Genomic DNA, 18,875 nt, shown 5'->3' with positions numbered 1-18,875 from the left:
TTATCTGATACTTTGATTGGGTGGACAACATGCCAGTTCATGCTGCAAGAACTCTACTAGGTTGGAGGACGTCCTCCGGAAGATGTCATAATTACTGTGTAAGTCTATGGAAGGGGGTGTGAACAATGAGCCTCCTAGGTTTTGTATTGAAGTCAATGTACCCAGAAGAGGATGGAAGCTAGCTATCCTCCGGCTGCACCATGGTGCTACCCTACAAAGTGCTGTTGAGGCTACTGTAGACCTTTGCAAAATATGTATATTTTTTCTTTGTGATATCCAATTAGAGTCTTTTCCCATCGCTACAACTCCCGTACAGACTCGGGAGAGGTGAAGGTCAAGAGCCTTGCGGCCTCCTAAACACAACCCTGCCAAGCCACACTGCTTCTTGACACACTGCTCGCTTAACTCGGAAGCCAGTCGCACCAATGTGTTGGAGGAAACACCATACAACTGGCGACCGTGTCAGTGCGCATGCGCCCAGCCCTTCACACGAGTCGCTAGCGCGCGATGGGAGTAGGACATCCCGACCGGCCAAACCCTCACAACGCTGGGCCAATTGTGCGCCGCCTCACGGGTCTCCCCGGGTCAAACTCGGGTCTGTAGTGACACCTCAAGCACTGGGATGCAGTGGCTTAGACCGCTGCTCCACTCGGGAGGACCCACAAAATAGTGTTTTAATCAATTGTTTGGTGATCTGATTATATTTAGTATAGTTTTATCTAAAAAGGATCACTTTTTTAATGTTTTACAATTTTTATGAAATTCACTGAGGGATGGTCCTCCCCTTCCACTGTCTGAGAGTCTTTATGTGCCTTTTGGCAAACTCCAAGTGGGCTGCCATGTGCCTTTTACTGAAGTGTGGCTTCCGACTGGCCACTCTACCATAAAGGCCTGATTGATGGAGTGCTGCAGAGATGGTTGTCCTTCTGGAAGGTTCTCCCATCTCCACAGATGAACTCTAGAGCTCTGTCAGAGTGACCATCGGGTTCTTGGTCACCTACCTTGGTGGTCCCAAATTTCTTCCATTTAAGAATGATGGAGGCCACTGTGTTATTGGGGACCTTCAATGCTGCAGAAATACACAATCCTGTCTCGAAGCTCTACGGACAATTCCTTTGACCTCATGGCTTGGTTTTTGCTCTGACATGCACTGTCAACTGTGGGACCTTATATAGACGGTGTGTGCATGTCCAATCAATTGAATTTACCACGGGTGAACTCCAATCAAGTTGAGGAAACATCTCAAGAATGATCAATGGAAACAAGATGCACCTGAGCTCAACTTTGTGTCTCATTGCAAACGGTCTGAATATTTATGTAAATAAGGTACCGGATTTTATTTATACATTTGCAAAAATGTCAACTAACTTGTTTTCGCTTTGTCATTATGGGGTATTGTGTGGATGAAATGTTTTATTTAATCAATTTTAAAATAAGGCTGTAACGTAACAAAATGTGGAAAAAGTTAAGGGGTCGGAATACTGTATTTGACTAATGAACTTGATAACCATCTGCTTCACTAGAATATAGGAAATACATTTTGATTTAATTTGAGAAAGGCTTTACATATGGTCAGAGGGAGAAGAAAAATCCAAATCACTATCATATTAAAAGTCTTTATTGATATTTGGTCAGTACATGAGAAGGATGGAAGTCAGAATAATGAATTCAACAAGGTACATTGCGTAGAAGCTACACACATTGTCAAACAGAAATGTATTTTGCCAAGGATTAAAAAAAATAAAAGTCAACATCTAAAAGATAACATCCTTTAACATTGCAAAGCTACTAAAGTGAACTGTGGTTTGACTTTTATTGAGCATGACTACAACACCAGATGCTTGATCATTTGAGTTTGTCAAGAGTTCAAACAAGAATGTTATCAATCTACATGTTCAAATAACCAAGAGACCAAAGAAAAAAAGATCTAGCTTGAATCATACAAAACTCAAGTCATATGCACATACATTAATTAATTTCACGTAATGTTCCTGTTTAGCAATGCAATTATTTTCTTTAACTTGTGGAAGAGGTATCACGATAGGCAAAGGAGAGGAGAAAAAGTTCTGGACAGCAGTTCTGTGTTACCAACTATGCGTTTGTGTCTCGTATAAAAAGAAAAAGACAAATTACGTGTTATTATAAAGTACATTACAAAACTGTGCCACCGCTCGCGCTCAGGCCGTTCTGAGCCTGCCGCGACCCCGCAGTCCTGTTGCCCTTGACTACCGGGGCAGACTTGTCTTCGTGGGGGTCGGTGTTGGAGTCTGTGTCGTTCGAGTGCTGCGTCAAGGACGTCTCGCTGCCCGTCGGGGAGTCCACGCTCTCATACCCTGTGCTCAGCTGGCTCCCGAACCCCCCTGCTGCTGTACCCCCTGCACCGCCACCAGTCTGGCCCCCCGCTGCCTCCTCTGAGTGGTTGGAGAGTTTCGTCTCGCCCTCACCGGGGCTGGAGACCATGGGGGACGGGGGAAAGTCTTCCTCTGTGCTGCTGACCTCGCGGTACAGGCTGGGGGTGGTCGCCGCACCCCTCTGGGAGGACGAGCTGCCATTGCTTGGTCCGTTGGAGACCCTTCCGCAGTCTTTCCCAGCTTGGGCGGAGGGCTGCTCGGGCTGGCTGGGGGGCTCGGCGGAGGGTGAAGTCCTGCTGGGGCCTGCCCCAGCGGAGGCAGCCTGAGCTGGGTTCTGGGAGAGCTGCTGACGGGTCTCCCTGAGCTGCTGCTGGAGGACCAGGATGGTGCTCTGCATGCCCTCTACTTCCTCATCCAGCTGGATGATGAAATCGTTCAACTCTGGGAGGGATGAAAACGGACAAAGCCACAGGTCAGAATACAGGGAGATCGGACGCAGTCAGGTTCAAGAAAGAAAGACAGCCCCAGGTAAATGAAGGCAAACATTTATTTTTTTTTGCCCGGAGGAAAATACACTGAATATTAGAAACATGTCTAACAAATGCCTTAACAAAAGCTCCTGCATCTGAATGTACAGGTCTGCTGAATACACACAGGGGAGAATATAGCTTCTCCAATGCAGAGGTTACAGACCACACTTTACTGTAGCAGATTAATAACCTGGGGAGCTACAAAGCACACATGGGTGTTCATTGTGCTGAAATGTAACATTTAAAGCTTACATTTTTTATGGATACTATTTGAACCCAGGTCTGAATAGATGGAGGTGGGCTGTTGTGTTCTCACCGTCTTGGCTGCTCTTGAGCTCCTCGCTGTACTTCTTCTGCAGGGCCAGCTCTGCCTCCAACTGGGCGATACGTCCCTGGGACAGTTGCCTCCCCAGCTCCTGGTTCTCCTGGATCAGCATCCGGCACTTGGCCATTAGCTTCTTCCCCGTCTGGCTGCAAGGGAGACAGGCCTCACATCACACAATGAACCAGGGCACAGCCAAATGCCACCCTCAGGCAAGGGCAGCCCAATCAGTCCAGTGACCTAACTAGGTGGTCACTATGGTGGTGTTCCAGGTTATAATTTATGCAGTCAAGCTCTGTAGATGATCAGATCACCTCACATTGCTTGGAGAGGTGTTTAACATTGCAGGTACCACATTGAGATCTTCTGATATGTGCAGAATGACTGCATTTAAAAATAAAATAAAAATAAGACATGGAACACCACCGTCCCCACCCATCCACTAACACTATGAATCTTGCCTATCCATACAGCAAGTTTCCATTTTCCAAAGTAGTACAGTTATAGATAGATACCGGAGACCATTTGGACTTCGCAAAGGATACCAGCAACAACAGCATAGATGCACATTCCGATAAAACACTTATGCAGCAGCAGTACCTTTACCTTTTGAGTACCCCTATGCATATTTTACTACTACAGGTGGGCACCTACACAGTCAGCAGGATGAGAACCAAGTTAAAGTACCCAATTTCAGCAACCGTACATTTGGTTTCTACACACCCAAATTGTACTTTCAACAGCAAATTAGACCCAAAGAAATCCTAGTCTGTCACAACCGACCAGCTTCTACTGGTGTGAGTATTACTCAGTCAGCACCTTGGACAAGGTCACCTGAGGTAATAATGCACTAACCACTGCAAAACATCCTATGCTGACTCTTTTAAACAAGGAAAACACATGCTTAAATTGCATTGACATTTCAGAGGTACCATGGCAGCCAGGGAAATCAACTTCAGAAGTCACCACATCACTTGAAACCTAGGAACACTGCATGTCGCAACAGACTATAGATACTTCCTAAAAACACAGCAGCTTGGACACTGGTTCCAGAAGCATTTGTGAAAATCATACTACTGAAAATGAACTGTGAGAGGCAACTGATGAGATTTGAGATTACATTTCGTAATACTTGACAACAATGCATTGTCTGACAAGGATGTTGCATTCAGCTTTACCACATCGAAACAAGTATTTTTGACCATCAATAGAATGACGTTAGCCAGGTATTGGAAAAATAAAAACCAGACATTCTTAGGAGAAACTGAATGAGCAGCTGATAGTGGATTTGAAGTCTAAAAGATTACAAAACACACAATTGTGTTACTCTGGTTGCTACCTGAAAAGGTCAAGGGCTATCAACTCTTCTTGCTTGCCATCAACAACGTAAAATGTTGCTTCTTTTAAGAAAACTACTTCCAATGGATCATACCCATCATTGCTGGAGTCTTGTGGTGAGTACAGCATAATAGTAATTTTAGGGGTTGTTCCCACCACGAGTGTTGTAACTATATTGATGGCCAGATATCCAAGGCGGGATATAGGCTGTTTATTGCTCTGTTTAAAATTGAAAAACCAAATCAATGAATTGCATATTGCCGATAAATTACAATTTCCCCAATTAATTACATCCGTAAAATGTCAACTGGAATTGACCCCCCCACCCCCCAACCAAAAAAAGGTTTACGGTTGCTAGGGGGGAGGGAGTGTGAGGTCAACAACATAAATACACAAAGAACAATATCATATTGGACTGAATAAATACATTCTCATGAAGTGGTAACATTACTTGTTTCACACATTTGTAATCATTATGAGAAAATATCACTCAAGCACCAACTGCAGTGTGTACGTTTTACAATGAACAATTTGGAAACATCGAGCGTCAAAATAATGTAGCCTACGGGATGTTCTTTTTTCCAAGGTCACCAAATCGAACAGAGCAAATGTCTGACACACTGCAGTGCAAGAGTATTTAAGAGAACCAAAAAGAGGAAAGTAAATGAAACAGAAACATAAGAGGCAACTCAAAAATAAAACATGTAAATACACTCTACCCGTATGTGGGCCCATGCTCAAAGACACAGGCAATCAGACCCCCGATCACGCACGCCTTAACCATAGTCAATTCTGGACTGAGGGTCTGGCTCCTCCCCCAGAGTCTTAAACATTCTACTGGCTCCTCCCTACAAAGTCTTACAGTTTATCCTAGAACCTTTCCCACAGTATTTTCATTGTATTCTACAATTTGTCCAAGAGTCTTAGAGTCTCAGGAGCACTAGTGGGTATGGGTGTGGCGTTTTCCACTTAAATGTCTTTAGCTAGCGGGGCATTGTCTTTAAATGTTCAATTGGTTATTTAGGCTAAGGGTGCTCTCCCTGCTCCGGCAGTTTGCCCAAGACTGCCTCAATCGCCACCATAACAACCCCCCCCCCCCCCCCCCCCCCCCATTTAATAAGGCAACTGTCTGGCTTGGGCTGAGAGAGGGAGGGTGGGGGGCATATCCGTGTCGGACGTGACCACCTCTTCAGGAACAGTCCCGACTCCTTCAGGGCCCCTGGACGGTGAGGGGGGGATGAGAGAGCTGAAACACAAGTGTCACCTGACCATACTGTTTTTTTTTCATTCAGTTTAGATTATGTGATATGTAGCTGGGGGACAGTAAAAGAGTACACAAAACATGGATGGCAGTTTGTTTTTTGTGTTTTTGGTAAAGTCTGAGTCTTGTGGTGAGTACAGCATTTCTCAGCCATCCCCCCCACCATGATTCCTGCATGCCTGCAGTGGGGGTGGGGGGTGTGAGGAGGTCTTGACTTTTTTTGTGGGGGTGGGAGGAGGGGGGGTTATTTTGATTGTCTTTACCTATCTGGTGTAAATTTCCAGGCACTCAGTTCATTTTGGGCCTGCTCCAGTTTGTCTTTAGTCTGTTCCAGTTCACCCTTCATTTTGAGGAAAAATAAGTTGATGGCCGGGTCTACCATGGATGACCGCAGTTGGGCGGCACTGGGTTGCTGTACTTGCTTGAGGTACTGGATCTGGGTCTGCAGGTTGAAAGAGATAAGTGTCAATAAAGGCACAAGCACATAAACTCAACTTAGAAAATCCCTCCTTAAGCTTCTGAAAGTTAACAAAAACACATTGACTGAGCTATAAAAGCAGTCCCCATTACTGTAGCTGAACAAAGTCTTGCTTACACGTTATTTACCGAACTTTGTAAATCATTATTGAAAGTAAGTTATTGCCTTCAAAAGACACCTTCCTGTTAAACTACAGCGTAAAAGACAGCTTTGGGATGATTAGCCTAAGTGTGGGACTGGACTCATCTTGTACACTATAACTCTGCGTAACATTTTATGCACCCAACTAGCCGAGTCAGTTTGATTGAACTCAGTTGCCTGACAGAAGGAATGGCATTTGCTGTTGGGTGAGCTGCTATGCAGTCATTCAGAGAGTGAGAGGTCTGACAAGTAAGGCTTCACATTGTCACCAGTAGTGATATGGGGGGGGGGAAATTCGATACAGTTACATATTAGGGATATCATTTTTTAAACATTCTTTTACGATATATTGTATCATTTTGACAATATCGTAATATTATTTTGCGCTACTTGGCTGTACCAGCACTAAAACTAGTTACTTCATAGCTTGTTCTCCGTCATCTTTTTAAATAGGGAGTCAATATGTTTTCAGCACTTATTTCCATGACTGATCAAAACTAGTTTTCAAGACTCTTGTCCCTCTGCAGCAGACATATGGTAAGCAATATGTTTTGAACATCGAATCGCAATAAAAATAATAGAATCGTGAGAATCGCAATACAAATTGTATCCGCACCTAAGTATCGCAATAATATTGTATCGTGAAGTCCCTGGCAATTCCCAGCCCTAGTGGCCAGTGTTTATGTTAATGTTGGTTCTAGTGTTATTTTGTTTCCATCAGGAGTATGACACTAAAGACTTGGGGCGAGCAGGGAGGAGTAAACTATTGACAAACCATTGATAAGGTGGAAACTCTGCTATACTGTACCCCCCTTTCCCAGCGCAGCTTGGGAATAGGACTTAGACTAAGGTCAATACCTACGCTTGTATCCAAAAGGTTGAGGTCTACTGCGTGACAAACAGTTTGTTACTAAAATAGGCCTACATATCCCCCAGTCCCCTCACTTAGAAAAACAGCAGGAAGTATTGCAGTGGGATACTTACTGTACACTCTTGCATTTCCTGCTCCTTGGTAGCGAGCCGCATGACCAGGATGTTCTCCCTGCGTGACGCCTCCTGCTGCTGCTGCTTCAGCTTCTCCTCAGACTCCTTCAGCCCAGTCACATCATTCGCTGAGACGGTGAGTGGAGAGAAACAAGGCACAGTTAACCTGTGTCAACTGAAAAGGAGCCATCAACACCTAAACAAAAACAAACTTAAAAAAGGTGTTACATGTGGGTATTTGTTCTTCTAAAATGCAAAACTGATAACCAAAGCCTACCACTAAAAACATAGGATAATCCTTTCCTATCAACAGCTGACACTTTTATTCTATTGAATGATGACTTGGTAAAATGTTGGAGAAGGCCTACATTGTTTGGAGCACTTACAATTCAGATCAGCATATTTTGCCTCCAGGATCTGGACGTAGGCTTCATGTTGGTTCCACCTAAAGAACCAATAATAAACATGAACACACTTGTTATCACATCCAAACAGAAACAATCATCCCACCCTCCTCCATCTACAGTAGTGTTATCTATTTACCTCACACACAGTTCCTCTCTGGTCAGGGTCTTCATGTCAGATTCACTGAGGCGAACCTGAATGAAGATGGGAAAGAGTCAGCAAGTAAAAGGCTTTAGCTGCATATAACTGTCAATACTGGAATCTTGGTTAACAAATAGAGGCGCCCTCTCACCTTCTTTGGAAGAGGTTCCTCATTTGTCATTCTGAGCTCTGAAAGGGAAGTAAAAGTACCAATTAATTGAGTGGAAGTTTCAAGAGCAAGCCATTCATGATACATGAGTTGCTACAACAGATCAAGCAAATATTCTGGAAGTTACTTTTCGTAACTGGCTAGGAGCATTGAGGTATAAAATAATGGTTTAGAGAACATTTTCGCTAACCATAACATTTAGCTAGTTCTTCTGACCTACTGCGAAAAAGTCACGTCCGGTCGGGGCTGCATAAAAAGTGGCATGTTTTTAGGTTCTCTCTAAAATGATTACGTTAACTAGCTAGCGAAATTGCTATTGTTACCATAATAAACCAACTAGCTGCAGTTGCTAGTAAACTTGAAGTATTCAAATATTTGAATGTGCATGTGTCAGTCTCATCCATTCTCTTTGTTTGCTTTAGTTCTAACGTTAGCTAGCTAGTCCACATGCATCTCCCATGTTAACAGAGTGCAAATCCACAACACGAAATATTAGCTAGTTTGCTACTATACTAGCTTAACTGGCTAACGTTACGTTTAGCCACCTAACGCTACCTAGTTAAAAACGGACTTCTATTACAACTCCGATTCTTTATGTTATAATCGATAAACGTGATAGCAATAACATTCATTTGTGTTTGTTAAATTTTAAAGCATTTATTGGCAGGATAATACGCAATGGCCAGCCAACTGTTACATTAGCATGTCTCGACAAGAAAACAAAATAACTAACACCTCACATTTGGCCCACGTCAGACTTACGAGCTACCTTGGAATTCAGTCTAACGATGTGGTACCTACTTTTAAGGATGATCTCAAATAAATGTATAAAATGTGCATCGCCTTAAACTGTTTTACCAAATATGTTCAGCTAACGTTAGCTACCTGTCGATTATCGTGTTCTGCTTCTTGTTGTCACAAAATGGCGGAGAAAGAAGAGACTCCAGACTCTCCCCCTGCAAAATTAGCGTTCCTCTTCCTTTCGCGGAGTCGTATTCGCAAAACCCTGCCGCAAATGAACACTTACCGGACCCGTTTCCTTCAATATTCGAAACCAGTATGTGTTTAACGCCTTAGTACTAATATGCAACGTTACAATCTGATTTTAATAGGTTTCTAACTTAATCATTGTTATTCGAATTCGCCACGGTAGGGATTCGGTGTCGCCGCCATCATCCGAGAGACGATGGCAACCACAGCAGCGCATCATAGCTCTCTACTTGCTACAGTGCTGAAGGGGCGGGCTGAGTTCACATGATGCTTATCAGATATGTTAGGCTAGCTAACTTTGTCACTACAGAATAACATAAATTTCAATTACTATCCATCCAAACCATTTAGATTAAACATGTTTTGAACTAGTCAGATAAATAGTTTTTCAACATCTTCGGAAAATGCTAAAAAACGGGATCCACAACATGCATTACTCTACGTTTTGCTATAGGTTCCTGTCATTAGTTGGCTAGCTGGAAAGTTAGATGTGTTGAAGTGTAATCAGTTGAATTCTGCTTTAAAGTAACATTAAACAATATTGTTTTAAAATGTCAACCAGGCATTAATACAAGAGTTCACCTGTCAAGTTTGCTAAACGTGAGAAATGCAGCTTGGGTAAAAAAAAAAGTCAAGGCCATCCGGAAGCAAATGGGATGGGTGGAACTATGATATAGAATGGGGGGGGAATGTGTTCTAACGCTCGAAATGTTTTTATTTTGCACAACGTAGCTAATCCCTTTTGCACTAAACGTTATCGTAAGTATACAGTACAAATAATGTTTGCCTTGTATACGGTTTGTAGTAAAATGTGTTTGTATAAATAAATACGTTTCCGATGCCACCCCCACGTATTGATGTGGTATCTTCTAACAGTGATGTTGAATTTCAAGGGCAGTTCTACTTCTATTCTGAACGGTGAACGGTGTGAAGAAACATGAGCATGCTAAGCAGAGTGGGTCAAGTGCGCAGGTAAAACTACAAAATGCAATGAAGTTATCCATTCGGTAACAAGCCATGATGTATACACGATGAAGGGCAATAACAGACGAATGTTGCTATTGTTACGTTGTTAGTTTTACATGAGGATTGTTAGTTATAGTTGTTTAGTTAGCTTGTGTTAGTAGTTACCTTTTAATAGTTACTAGTAAGTAGCTAGCTACTCCCATATAACGATCAGCATTACCCAGCGTGTTACTGGCAATTCAGAAATTACTGACAGTAATCTCTTCGTTTAACAAACTGTTTCAACAAGTTGGTAAGCAGAAATGGTCTTACTTGTGCATGTGGTCGGCGAACAAGTATGCGTAAAAGTTGTCAATATTAGCTATATACCCTGCCATTATTTTGACACTTGTGTTTATTGCCTTGTTTGTAATAGACAGCATCATGAGTCAGGCCTTGACTTGACAACTCAACACCTTCCCCAGGCCGCAACAGGCAACTTCATATTTATCTCATCTGCCAGGACTAGAGCAAGTTGCTATCTATTCTCAACTCAAGTAGCTTGTTAATCTTAGACAAATGTTGTGAATGATACGGTAGACCCCCCCCCCCCCCCAGAAATTCCGGTCAATTGTGCAAGACTCTAAAATCAGAGAGAATTTGACCCTGTGAACTCTCCCTAACTAATCCAACCTCTTCCCAGACTGTCAGCTGGGGCCATGAGCTGCTTCTAAATGGAAGCTGGCTTGCAGCAACCATTACTGGTTGAGCTGAAAACAGTTTTACTGCTTATGCTTGATAACATTTCCCACGGACTTGAATGACATTGACATAACTCTATTTCCTGGCGGCTTTAGGTGTGCTGCCACCGTGAGCCCAGTCCTGGGCACGGTGGCAGCCAGATGGAAGCACTCGCTCCCTGACCTGACCTATGACTATGGAGCCCTGGAGCCCCACATCAACGCAGAGATCATGCAGCTCCACCACAGCAAGCACCACGCCACCTACGTTAACAACCTCAACGTCACAGAGGAGAAGTACCAGGAGGCACTGGCCAAAGGTGAGAGGAAAGCCTGCTGCTTAAGACCTTAGTGATTTACAAAAAGTGGTGATATTAGGGATTGTGTAGTTCATGGATGAGGTTCCTTTTTGAACATTTAATTGAGCCATAAATGCATACCTGTCCTGTATTTACACTTGTAGTGTGTAGCCAATCCTTTACCTGCATGTGTACATGTGGTGTATTTCAGGTGATGTGACAGCACAGGTTTCTCTCCAGCCTGCTCTAAGGTTTAATGGAGGAGGCCACATCAACCACACCATCTTCTGGACAAACCTCTCCCCAAATGGCGGTGGAGAACCACAGGGTGAGTAGCCTCGGACACCAGGCTTCTCTCTCGTTGTTCAAAAGCCTGGGGTAGTTTTTGGTAGGAAGAAGCTAAGTAGGGGTGGAGTCTAGATGGAAACTAGTGACTTGTTGCCACAAACCAATCCACTATTTTGCGTGGGTGGAGCTCCGAACAGAGGTGGTATAAGATTTTTTTCTGACTTGCATCAAGCTAGCTAGCATAAGATCCCAAAAATAATGCAGCATAGGCTACAAAATTGTTTCCGACCCGGTAACAAAAGAGACGTGGACAAAACAAATAGGACATGCCTCTCCTGAGGGGAAATGTCATATGTATGCAGAGCCAATCAAATCCAAGTGTTAACAGCCACTGTGCCCATTGAAACGTAAAATCCAATACTGAAGTTCTCCAGACTTCCAGATTTAGAAGGCCTCTCAAGACTACATGGTGAGCAGCACAATTGGGAGTTTGAAGCAGCAGTTTGAGAAACTTCTTTCCCCTAATTTTTCACTTGAACTATTCTTCACACGTTGTATATTATAATTTGTAACTATCACGGGTTTATACAATTTGTGGGAAAGTAGCAACTAGGGCCTATATGTTCCACTTGCATTTTCAATTCAGACTCTTTCCTGAATTTGCTAAATTGTTCTTATGGGCAACCCATTGGAAACTTGTATGTAATTCATCAGTCTGATCATTCTTTGTTTGTCCATCCTGTCACAGGTGAGCTGGCAGCGGCCATCAACCGTGACTTTGGCTCCTTCCAGGCACTGAAGGACAAGATGTCTGCCGCCACTGTGGCGGTCCAGGGCTCAGGCTGGGGTTGGCTGGGCTTCGACAAGGAGAGCGGGAAGCTCCGTATCACAGCCTGCCCTAATCAAGACCCACTGCAGGGAACCACAGGTCAGTGGCTACTGGCTAGGTCCCAGTACTGTTATGTTATCTTGTTCATGTCTGTCTGGGGCTCAAACAAGGGTACAGTGCCTGTGAATGACATACAGTAGTGATGCACCTATTACATTTTTGTCCGTTTCCGATATTTTCCTTGCCAAAAAATCCCATACCAATATTTAAAATATTTGCGGCCTTTTTAAGCATTCTAGTACAGTTAAATAGTTAACACACACATGGACGCAGCGGTCTAAAGCACTGCATCTCAGTGTAAGAGGTGTCACTACAGTCCCTGGTTCGAATCCAGGCTGTATCACATCTGGCCGTGATTGGGAGTCCCAATTGGCCCAGCGTCGTCTGGGCCGACATTGTAAGTAAGAATTTGTTCTTAACTGACTTGGCTAGTTAAATAAAGGTCACACACACCACACTGACCAAAAAGTTATTTTGTTGGCATTTACCTATGTTCCCATTACCAGTGAAACATAATCAAAACCTATTTCTTTCACTTACTTGCTGTGCTGTTTCGTTGTTCAGTTTCATTCTCAACCAGGATTTCTATGGAACGCCGTTTGGGTCTTTGCGTGTCAAAAAAAGATGCATGTAAAATAACACTGTCGTGTCAAATAACACTTTGACCAATCAAGACCTGAATATGACTGCACGTCACAATTGAATGTGTTCATACATTTGTTACATAGTTATTACGAGTGATAGTGTAATCAATGTGTATTTCATATGTCACAACTATTCATCGATATGTGTGCTATGATGCTGGTAAAGTTGTCTCGCGCATTCAAAACACATTTTTGAATGCCATAACTAAAAATGTGGTAAGCATATGCGTTCATTTGTTAGATTGCAATTCATTTCCTAACTAGACTGATGTTACTGTGAAACAGATGGTCATAAAGATAGCTAGCTCATGGATGCAAACAATGTTCTTCCCCAAAAACATAGAAAAACAACAATCTAGGTGTCATCTAAAATAACCCTTATTTAAAAAAGTTGTTATTTGATTAATGGTGGTTGGACCATCTGTGAAGCTAGCCACAATAAGAATTAGCCACAATAGTGGACTTTGTGGTTAGCCTTCAAAATAAAAGTATGGTATAATTCTACTATTCGTATACATTTGCATCACTGTCAATGACATAGTGCCTTCAGAAAGTATTCACACCCCTTGACTTTTTCTACATTTTGTTGTGTTAATCCACTTTAAATTCAGACCTTAAATTGAGATGTTTTTGTCACTGGTCTACACACAATGCTCCATAATGTCAGTGGCATTATGTTTTGAGAAATGTTTACAAATTAACTAAAAATTAAAAGCTGAAATTTTTCCAAGCTGTTTAAAGGCACAGTCAACTTAGTGTATGTAAACTTCTGACCCAATGGAATTGTGATAGTGGTGTGTGTGTGTGTGAAATAATCTGTCTGTAAACAATTGTTGGAACATTACTTGTGTCATGCACAAAGTAGATGTCCTAACCGACTTGCCAAGACTATAGTTTGTTAACAAGAAATTTGTGGAGTGGTTGAAAAACAAGTTTTAATAACTCCAACCCAAGTGAATGTAAACTTCCGACTTCAACTGTGTGCATGTCTCTCTCTCTTATGTGTGGGTGTATGTATGTCTTTGTCTGACTGTAAGGTCCCTCAGTTGAGCAGTCAATTTTAAACAGATTCAACCACAAAGACTAGGAAGGTTTTCCAATGCCTGGCAAAGAAGGGTACCTATTGGTAGATGGGTTTAAAAAATAAATAAATTAAAAAGCAGACGTTTAATATCCCTTTGAGCATATTAATTATACTTTGGATGGTGTATCAATACACCCAGTCACGACAAAGATACAGGCATCCTTCCTAACTCAGAAGCCGGAGAGGAAGGAAACCGCTCAGGGATTTCACCATGAGGCCAATAGTGACTTTAAAACAGTTTTAGGGTTTAATGGCTGTGATTGGAGAACTGAAGATGGATCAACAACATTCTAGTTACTTCACAATACTAACCTAATTGACAGTGAAAAGAAAGCCTCCACAGAATAAAAATATTCCAAAACATGCATCCTGTTTGCAACAATGCACTAAAGTTTTTTGTTGTTGTCCTAAATACAAAGTGTTATGTTTTGGGCAAATCCAATGCATTACTGAGTACCACTCTCCATATTTTCAAGCATAGTGGCGGCTGCATAATGTTATGGGTATGCTTGTAACTGTTAAGGACTGGGGACTTCTTCAGGATAAAAAAAAAATAATGGAATATAGATATAAACACAGTACAAATTCTGGAGGAAAACCTGGTTGTCTGCTTCCCACCAGACACTGGGAAATTAATTCACCTTTCAGCCGGAATATAACCTAAAACACAGGGCCAAATCTACACTGGAGTTGCTTACCAAAAATACATTGAATGTTCCTGAGTGGCTGAGTTAGTTTTTACTCATATCTACTTAAATCTATGGCTAGACCTGAAAATGGTTGTCTAGCAATGATCAACAACCAATTTTACAGAGCTTGAAGAAATTTGAAAAGAATAATGCGCAAATGTTGCACAATCCAGGTGTGGAAAGCTCTTAGACTTACCCAGAAAGACTCACAGCTGTAATCACTTCTACAAAGTATTGACTCGGGAGTGTGAATACTTAAAATACGAGTCAAAAGTTTTGACTCACCTACTCATTCAAGAGTTTTTCTGTATTTTTACTATTTCTACAATGTAGAAAAATAGTGAAGACATCAAACTATGAAATACTACATGATTCCATGTGTGTTAACTAAAAAAAGTGTGAAACAAATCTAAATATATTTGAGATTCTTCAAAGTAGCCACCCTTTGCATTGACAGCTTTGCACACTCTTGGCATTCTCTCAACGAACTTCACGAGGTAGCCACATGGAATGCATTTCCATTAACAGGTGTGCCTTGTTAAGTTGTGGAATTTCTTTCCTTAATGCGTTTGAGCCAACCAGTTGTTGTGACAAGGTAGGGGTGGTGTTCAGAAGATTTGTTAAAATACTAAGTCCATGTTATGGCAAGAACAGCTCAAATAAGCAAAGAGAAACGACAGTCCATCATTACTTTAAGACATGGATGTCAGTCAATCCGGAATATTTTAAGAACTGAACGTTTCATGAAGTGCAGTCGCAAAAACCATCAAGTCCTATAATACTGGCACTCATGAAGACCGTCCCAGGCAAGGAAGACGCAGTTACCTCTGCTGCAGAGGATATGTTCATTAGAGTTATCAGCCTCAAATTGCAGTCCAAATAAATGCTTCAGAGTTCAAGTAACAGCCACAACCCAACATCAACTGTTCAGAGACTGCGTGAATCAGGCCTTCATGGTCGAATTGCTGCAAAGAAACCACTACTTAAGGACACCAATAAGAAGAGACTTGCTTGGGCCAAGAAACACAAGCAATGGACATTAGACCGGTAGAAATCTGTCCTTTGGTCTCTCCAAATTTCAGATTTTTGGTTCCAACTGTTAAGTTCATGTTTTAAGTATCCCTATATTTCTGTTATTACGGGGCTATCACTCAGTCAAGAGTGCGCCTGCGCAGGAAGTCAGTTCGTTGATGGACCTAGCCTAGAGTGCAATGGCTACCTTGTAGTGTGTTCATACGGTATAGGAAACTTTGTTAAACTGGAACCTTGTCGTTGTCATTTCGAGTTACCACCAACCACCATGTCTTTGTGACGCCGAGTTGGTGAATGGATGATCTCCGCATGTGCGGTTCCCACCGTGAAGCACAGAGGTTTGATGGTTTTCACTATCATTTGTTTTTCAACTGGACAATGACCCAACACACCTCCAAGCTGTGTAAGGGCTATTTGACCAAGGAGAGTGATGGAGTGCTACATCAGATGACCTGGCCTCCACAATCACCCGATCTCAACCCAATTGAGATGGTTTGGGATGAGTTGGACTGCAGAGCGAAGAAAAAGCAGCCAACAAGTGCTCAGCATATGTGGGAACTCCTTTATGACTGTTGGAAAAACATTCCCGGTGAAGCTGGTTGAGAGAATGCCAAGAGTGTGCAAAGCTGTCAAGGCAAGGGTGGCTACTTTGAAGAATCTGAAATATAAAATGTATTTTGATTTAACACTTTTTGGGGTTACTACATGATTCCATATGTGTTATTTCATAATGTTGATGTCTTCACTATTCTACAGTGTAGAGAAAAGTAAAAATAATTAACCCTTGAATGAGTAGGTGTGTCAACTTTTGACTGGTACTCTATGTAAATTATTTTGCTTTTCATTTAATACATTTGCATGATTTCACTGTTGTGTGTAGATGGGTGATAATACAAATCAGTTTAACCCATTTTGAATTCAGTCTAACACTACAAAATGTGTAAGTCAAAGGGTATGAACACTTTCTGAAGGCACTGTATGCCTAGTTAAGTTACTGTTGAATGATTTTACTTAATTATTATTTTTTTTTCTCCCCAGGTCTGGTCCCCCTGCTGGGTATTGATGTGTGGGAGCACGCCTACTATCTACAGTACAAGAATGTCCGACCCGACTACGTCAAAGCCATCTGGAATGTCATCAACTGGGAGAACGTGAGCGAGCGCCTCCAGGCCGCCAAAAAGTAGACCATTTCCCCCTCAGAACACACACACACTGGCTCTTCCTTCCTGCCCCAAACCTTACCCCCGCAGACCTTACTACCTTAAGAGCGCACAAAATACCCTCTTAACCCAAATGAAGATGGCTGCTGTATACCGTACCAGAGAGCATATTCAGTCTGTAAAGCTGTTTGTTTGTCCGACTATAGCTAGGTTTCCATCCAATTGGCGACAGATTTTCATGCGAGTATTCTAAAATCGGCATTAGAACAATGTGCATTTTCCCACGAGATGTTTCCATCAAATTGACTTGTTGCTGTGCGTGATGACAGTGCACATAAAAATACCTTATGCGGTTAGATTCCCAAGTACCAAATAAAAAAGCAAGTTAAATGTGTTTATCGCATTTAACTGTAATGATGGTTCTCACAAATGTTGAGTTGTATTCCGAGTGTGCCCAGTCTTGTATTGTCACGTGTCCTCTAGTGCACGTATAGCTTACATGATGAGATTATTATAATCAAAAGAGGGAGAATTTTTATTTGTCAAACAGCAGACAAGCATCAAGCTCATCACCATGCACTTTCACCTCCCTGTGAAGTCATAATTTACTTAATCTGTAGACTAATAAACTGCATGCTTTCCCGACGAGTTGTAGTGGGATAACCTCACATATCATTGTGTGACTCAAGTTTACTTCGATATGATTGTTATTTTATCAGTATTTGCTCAAATGCATTTCCACTGATATTTCTCGCATAAGTAAAAAAAAAAATTACAATTTTCTGTTTCCATCAGGCCTGTCATGACTTTTTTTATTTTTTAATACATTTTTATTTTTTTTCAGACCTGTACTTTACTCACAAGGTTGGATGGAAACCTGATTAGTGTTGCACAAATATTAGGTAAATGTGATTGAGGCAAATGTTTTTGATGTGATATAATAAAATATTTAGTTTGAATTGTATCTGCTTTGTTTTAATTAGCATAATACAAAAATCTCCATTTAAAAAAATCCGCTGCATCTGTGGTGACAGAGCTAGAGCGGTGTTTGTCAGATCATGAGACATCCCGAAAATCGGTCTTCTCACAAAATCGTCTGTAGCGTCAGAACGGTTTGCCCTACAAACTATGACACCTCTGGAAAGATGACTCTCACGAACATGTACTCGTCTGAAGGTCCCTCGGTACCAGTTGAGAAAAATTAATGGAAGTTTATAATGAGAATGTTTTAATGCCAAAAATATGGTGTTAAAAAAAGTTTCCTGATCTTTCTTGCATCTCTCAGATATAGTACAACCACTTCAAAACAAACTTCCTATTTTAGGGGGAATCTGTTCCATGTAGTGAATCTGTTATTCAATGCATTTGTATGGGCTAATAGCAGTAAGGCACCCAAAAATTTTCTGCAACTTACATTTTTTTTTTTTTTATCTTATACTTCAAAGGGTCTTAGAATATCAAATGGCTAACTGACCTTCTTAAAACAATTCCATAACTTAGTAGCCCCCCCAACCATCTTAGACTCTCTGATGGTTAAAGGTCAGTGTCACTCATGTAAAGTGGAGTGTAATAGCAATGTAATTAATCAGCATGCACAATGTCACACTACCAAGCTGTTTGTATGTCTGTATACACATATTTCACAAGATGGATACGCTGTCCTGAGGTTCAAAGGCGTGAGAGAAGTTTAAAAAGAGCTGCAAATGAATACAATTTATAAAAGAATACGGAGCGCTGTTGGAGTATAACTAATCGTCAGTATAGTGGAGATGCTTATTGTTTTAATTTAAACTCTGACATCCACACACAGCAGGTCTGGGGAAATGCCTCTTCTGAAAATTCCTTCACAGTGATTTTATAATAATTGGCAAGAAAGGATGCTGGGAAACTGTTTTCATATGATACTGAAGGAGAGCCTATCCAAGCCATATAGATACATTTTAACTTAATTCATCATAAAATATTGAGTCCATAATTTTGTTATTTGCTAACTCT

General features: G+C 41.7%; 2 protein-coding genes across 5 annotated transcripts; one reads left to right on the top strand and one right to left on the bottom strand.

Moving 5' to 3' along the window:
• Window positions 1–1,602: 1,602 nt before the first annotated feature.
• Window positions 1,603–9,334, bottom strand: LOC100194790 (WT1 associated protein). 4 transcript variants are annotated; one of them, XM_014145168.3, is made up of 8 exons: window positions 8,922–9,334; window positions 8,103–8,140; window positions 7,949–8,004; window positions 7,792–7,850; window positions 7,406–7,533; window positions 6,066–6,244; window positions 3,198–3,352; window positions 1,603–2,792 (listed from the first exon to the last, which is right to left on the bottom strand). In XM_014145168.3, the coding sequence occupies exons 2-8, from the start codon at window positions 8,130–8,132 to the stop codon at window positions 2,152–2,154; spliced, it is 1,248 nt and encodes a 415-aa protein (XP_014000643.1). In that variant the 5' UTR covers window positions 8,133–8,140; window positions 8,922–9,334; the 3' UTR covers window positions 1,603–2,151. The 4 variants fall into 4 exon arrangements, with proteins under 4 accessions (XP_014000643.1, XP_014000644.1, NP_001133291.1 ...); XM_014145169.3 differs by having other exon boundaries at window positions 9,148–9,334; NM_001139819.1 differs by having other exon boundaries at window positions 9,006–9,300.
• Window positions 9,335–9,947: 613 nt separating this feature from the next.
• sod2 (superoxide dismutase 2, mitochondrial) lies at window positions 9,948–17,839 on the top strand. Its single transcript, XM_014145196.3, has 5 exons — window positions 9,948–10,082; window positions 10,913–11,115; window positions 11,306–11,422; window positions 12,131–12,310; window positions 16,759–17,839. The coding sequence occupies exons 1-5, from the start codon at window positions 10,048–10,050 to the stop codon at window positions 16,902–16,904; spliced, it is 681 nt and encodes a 226-aa protein (XP_014000671.1). The 5' UTR covers window positions 9,948–10,047; the 3' UTR covers window positions 16,905–17,839.
• The last annotated feature ends 1,036 nt before the right edge of the window (window positions 17,840–18,875 follow it).

This window comes from Salmo salar, chromosome 15 (genome assembly GCF_965601325.2).
Source record: "Salmo salar chromosome 15, fSalSal1, whole genome shotgun sequence".
In the NCBI taxonomy this organism is placed as follows: Eukaryota; Metazoa; Chordata; class Actinopteri; order Salmoniformes; family Salmonidae; genus Salmo; species Salmo salar.
This window is presented reverse-complemented; position numbering and strand designations above follow the sequence as displayed.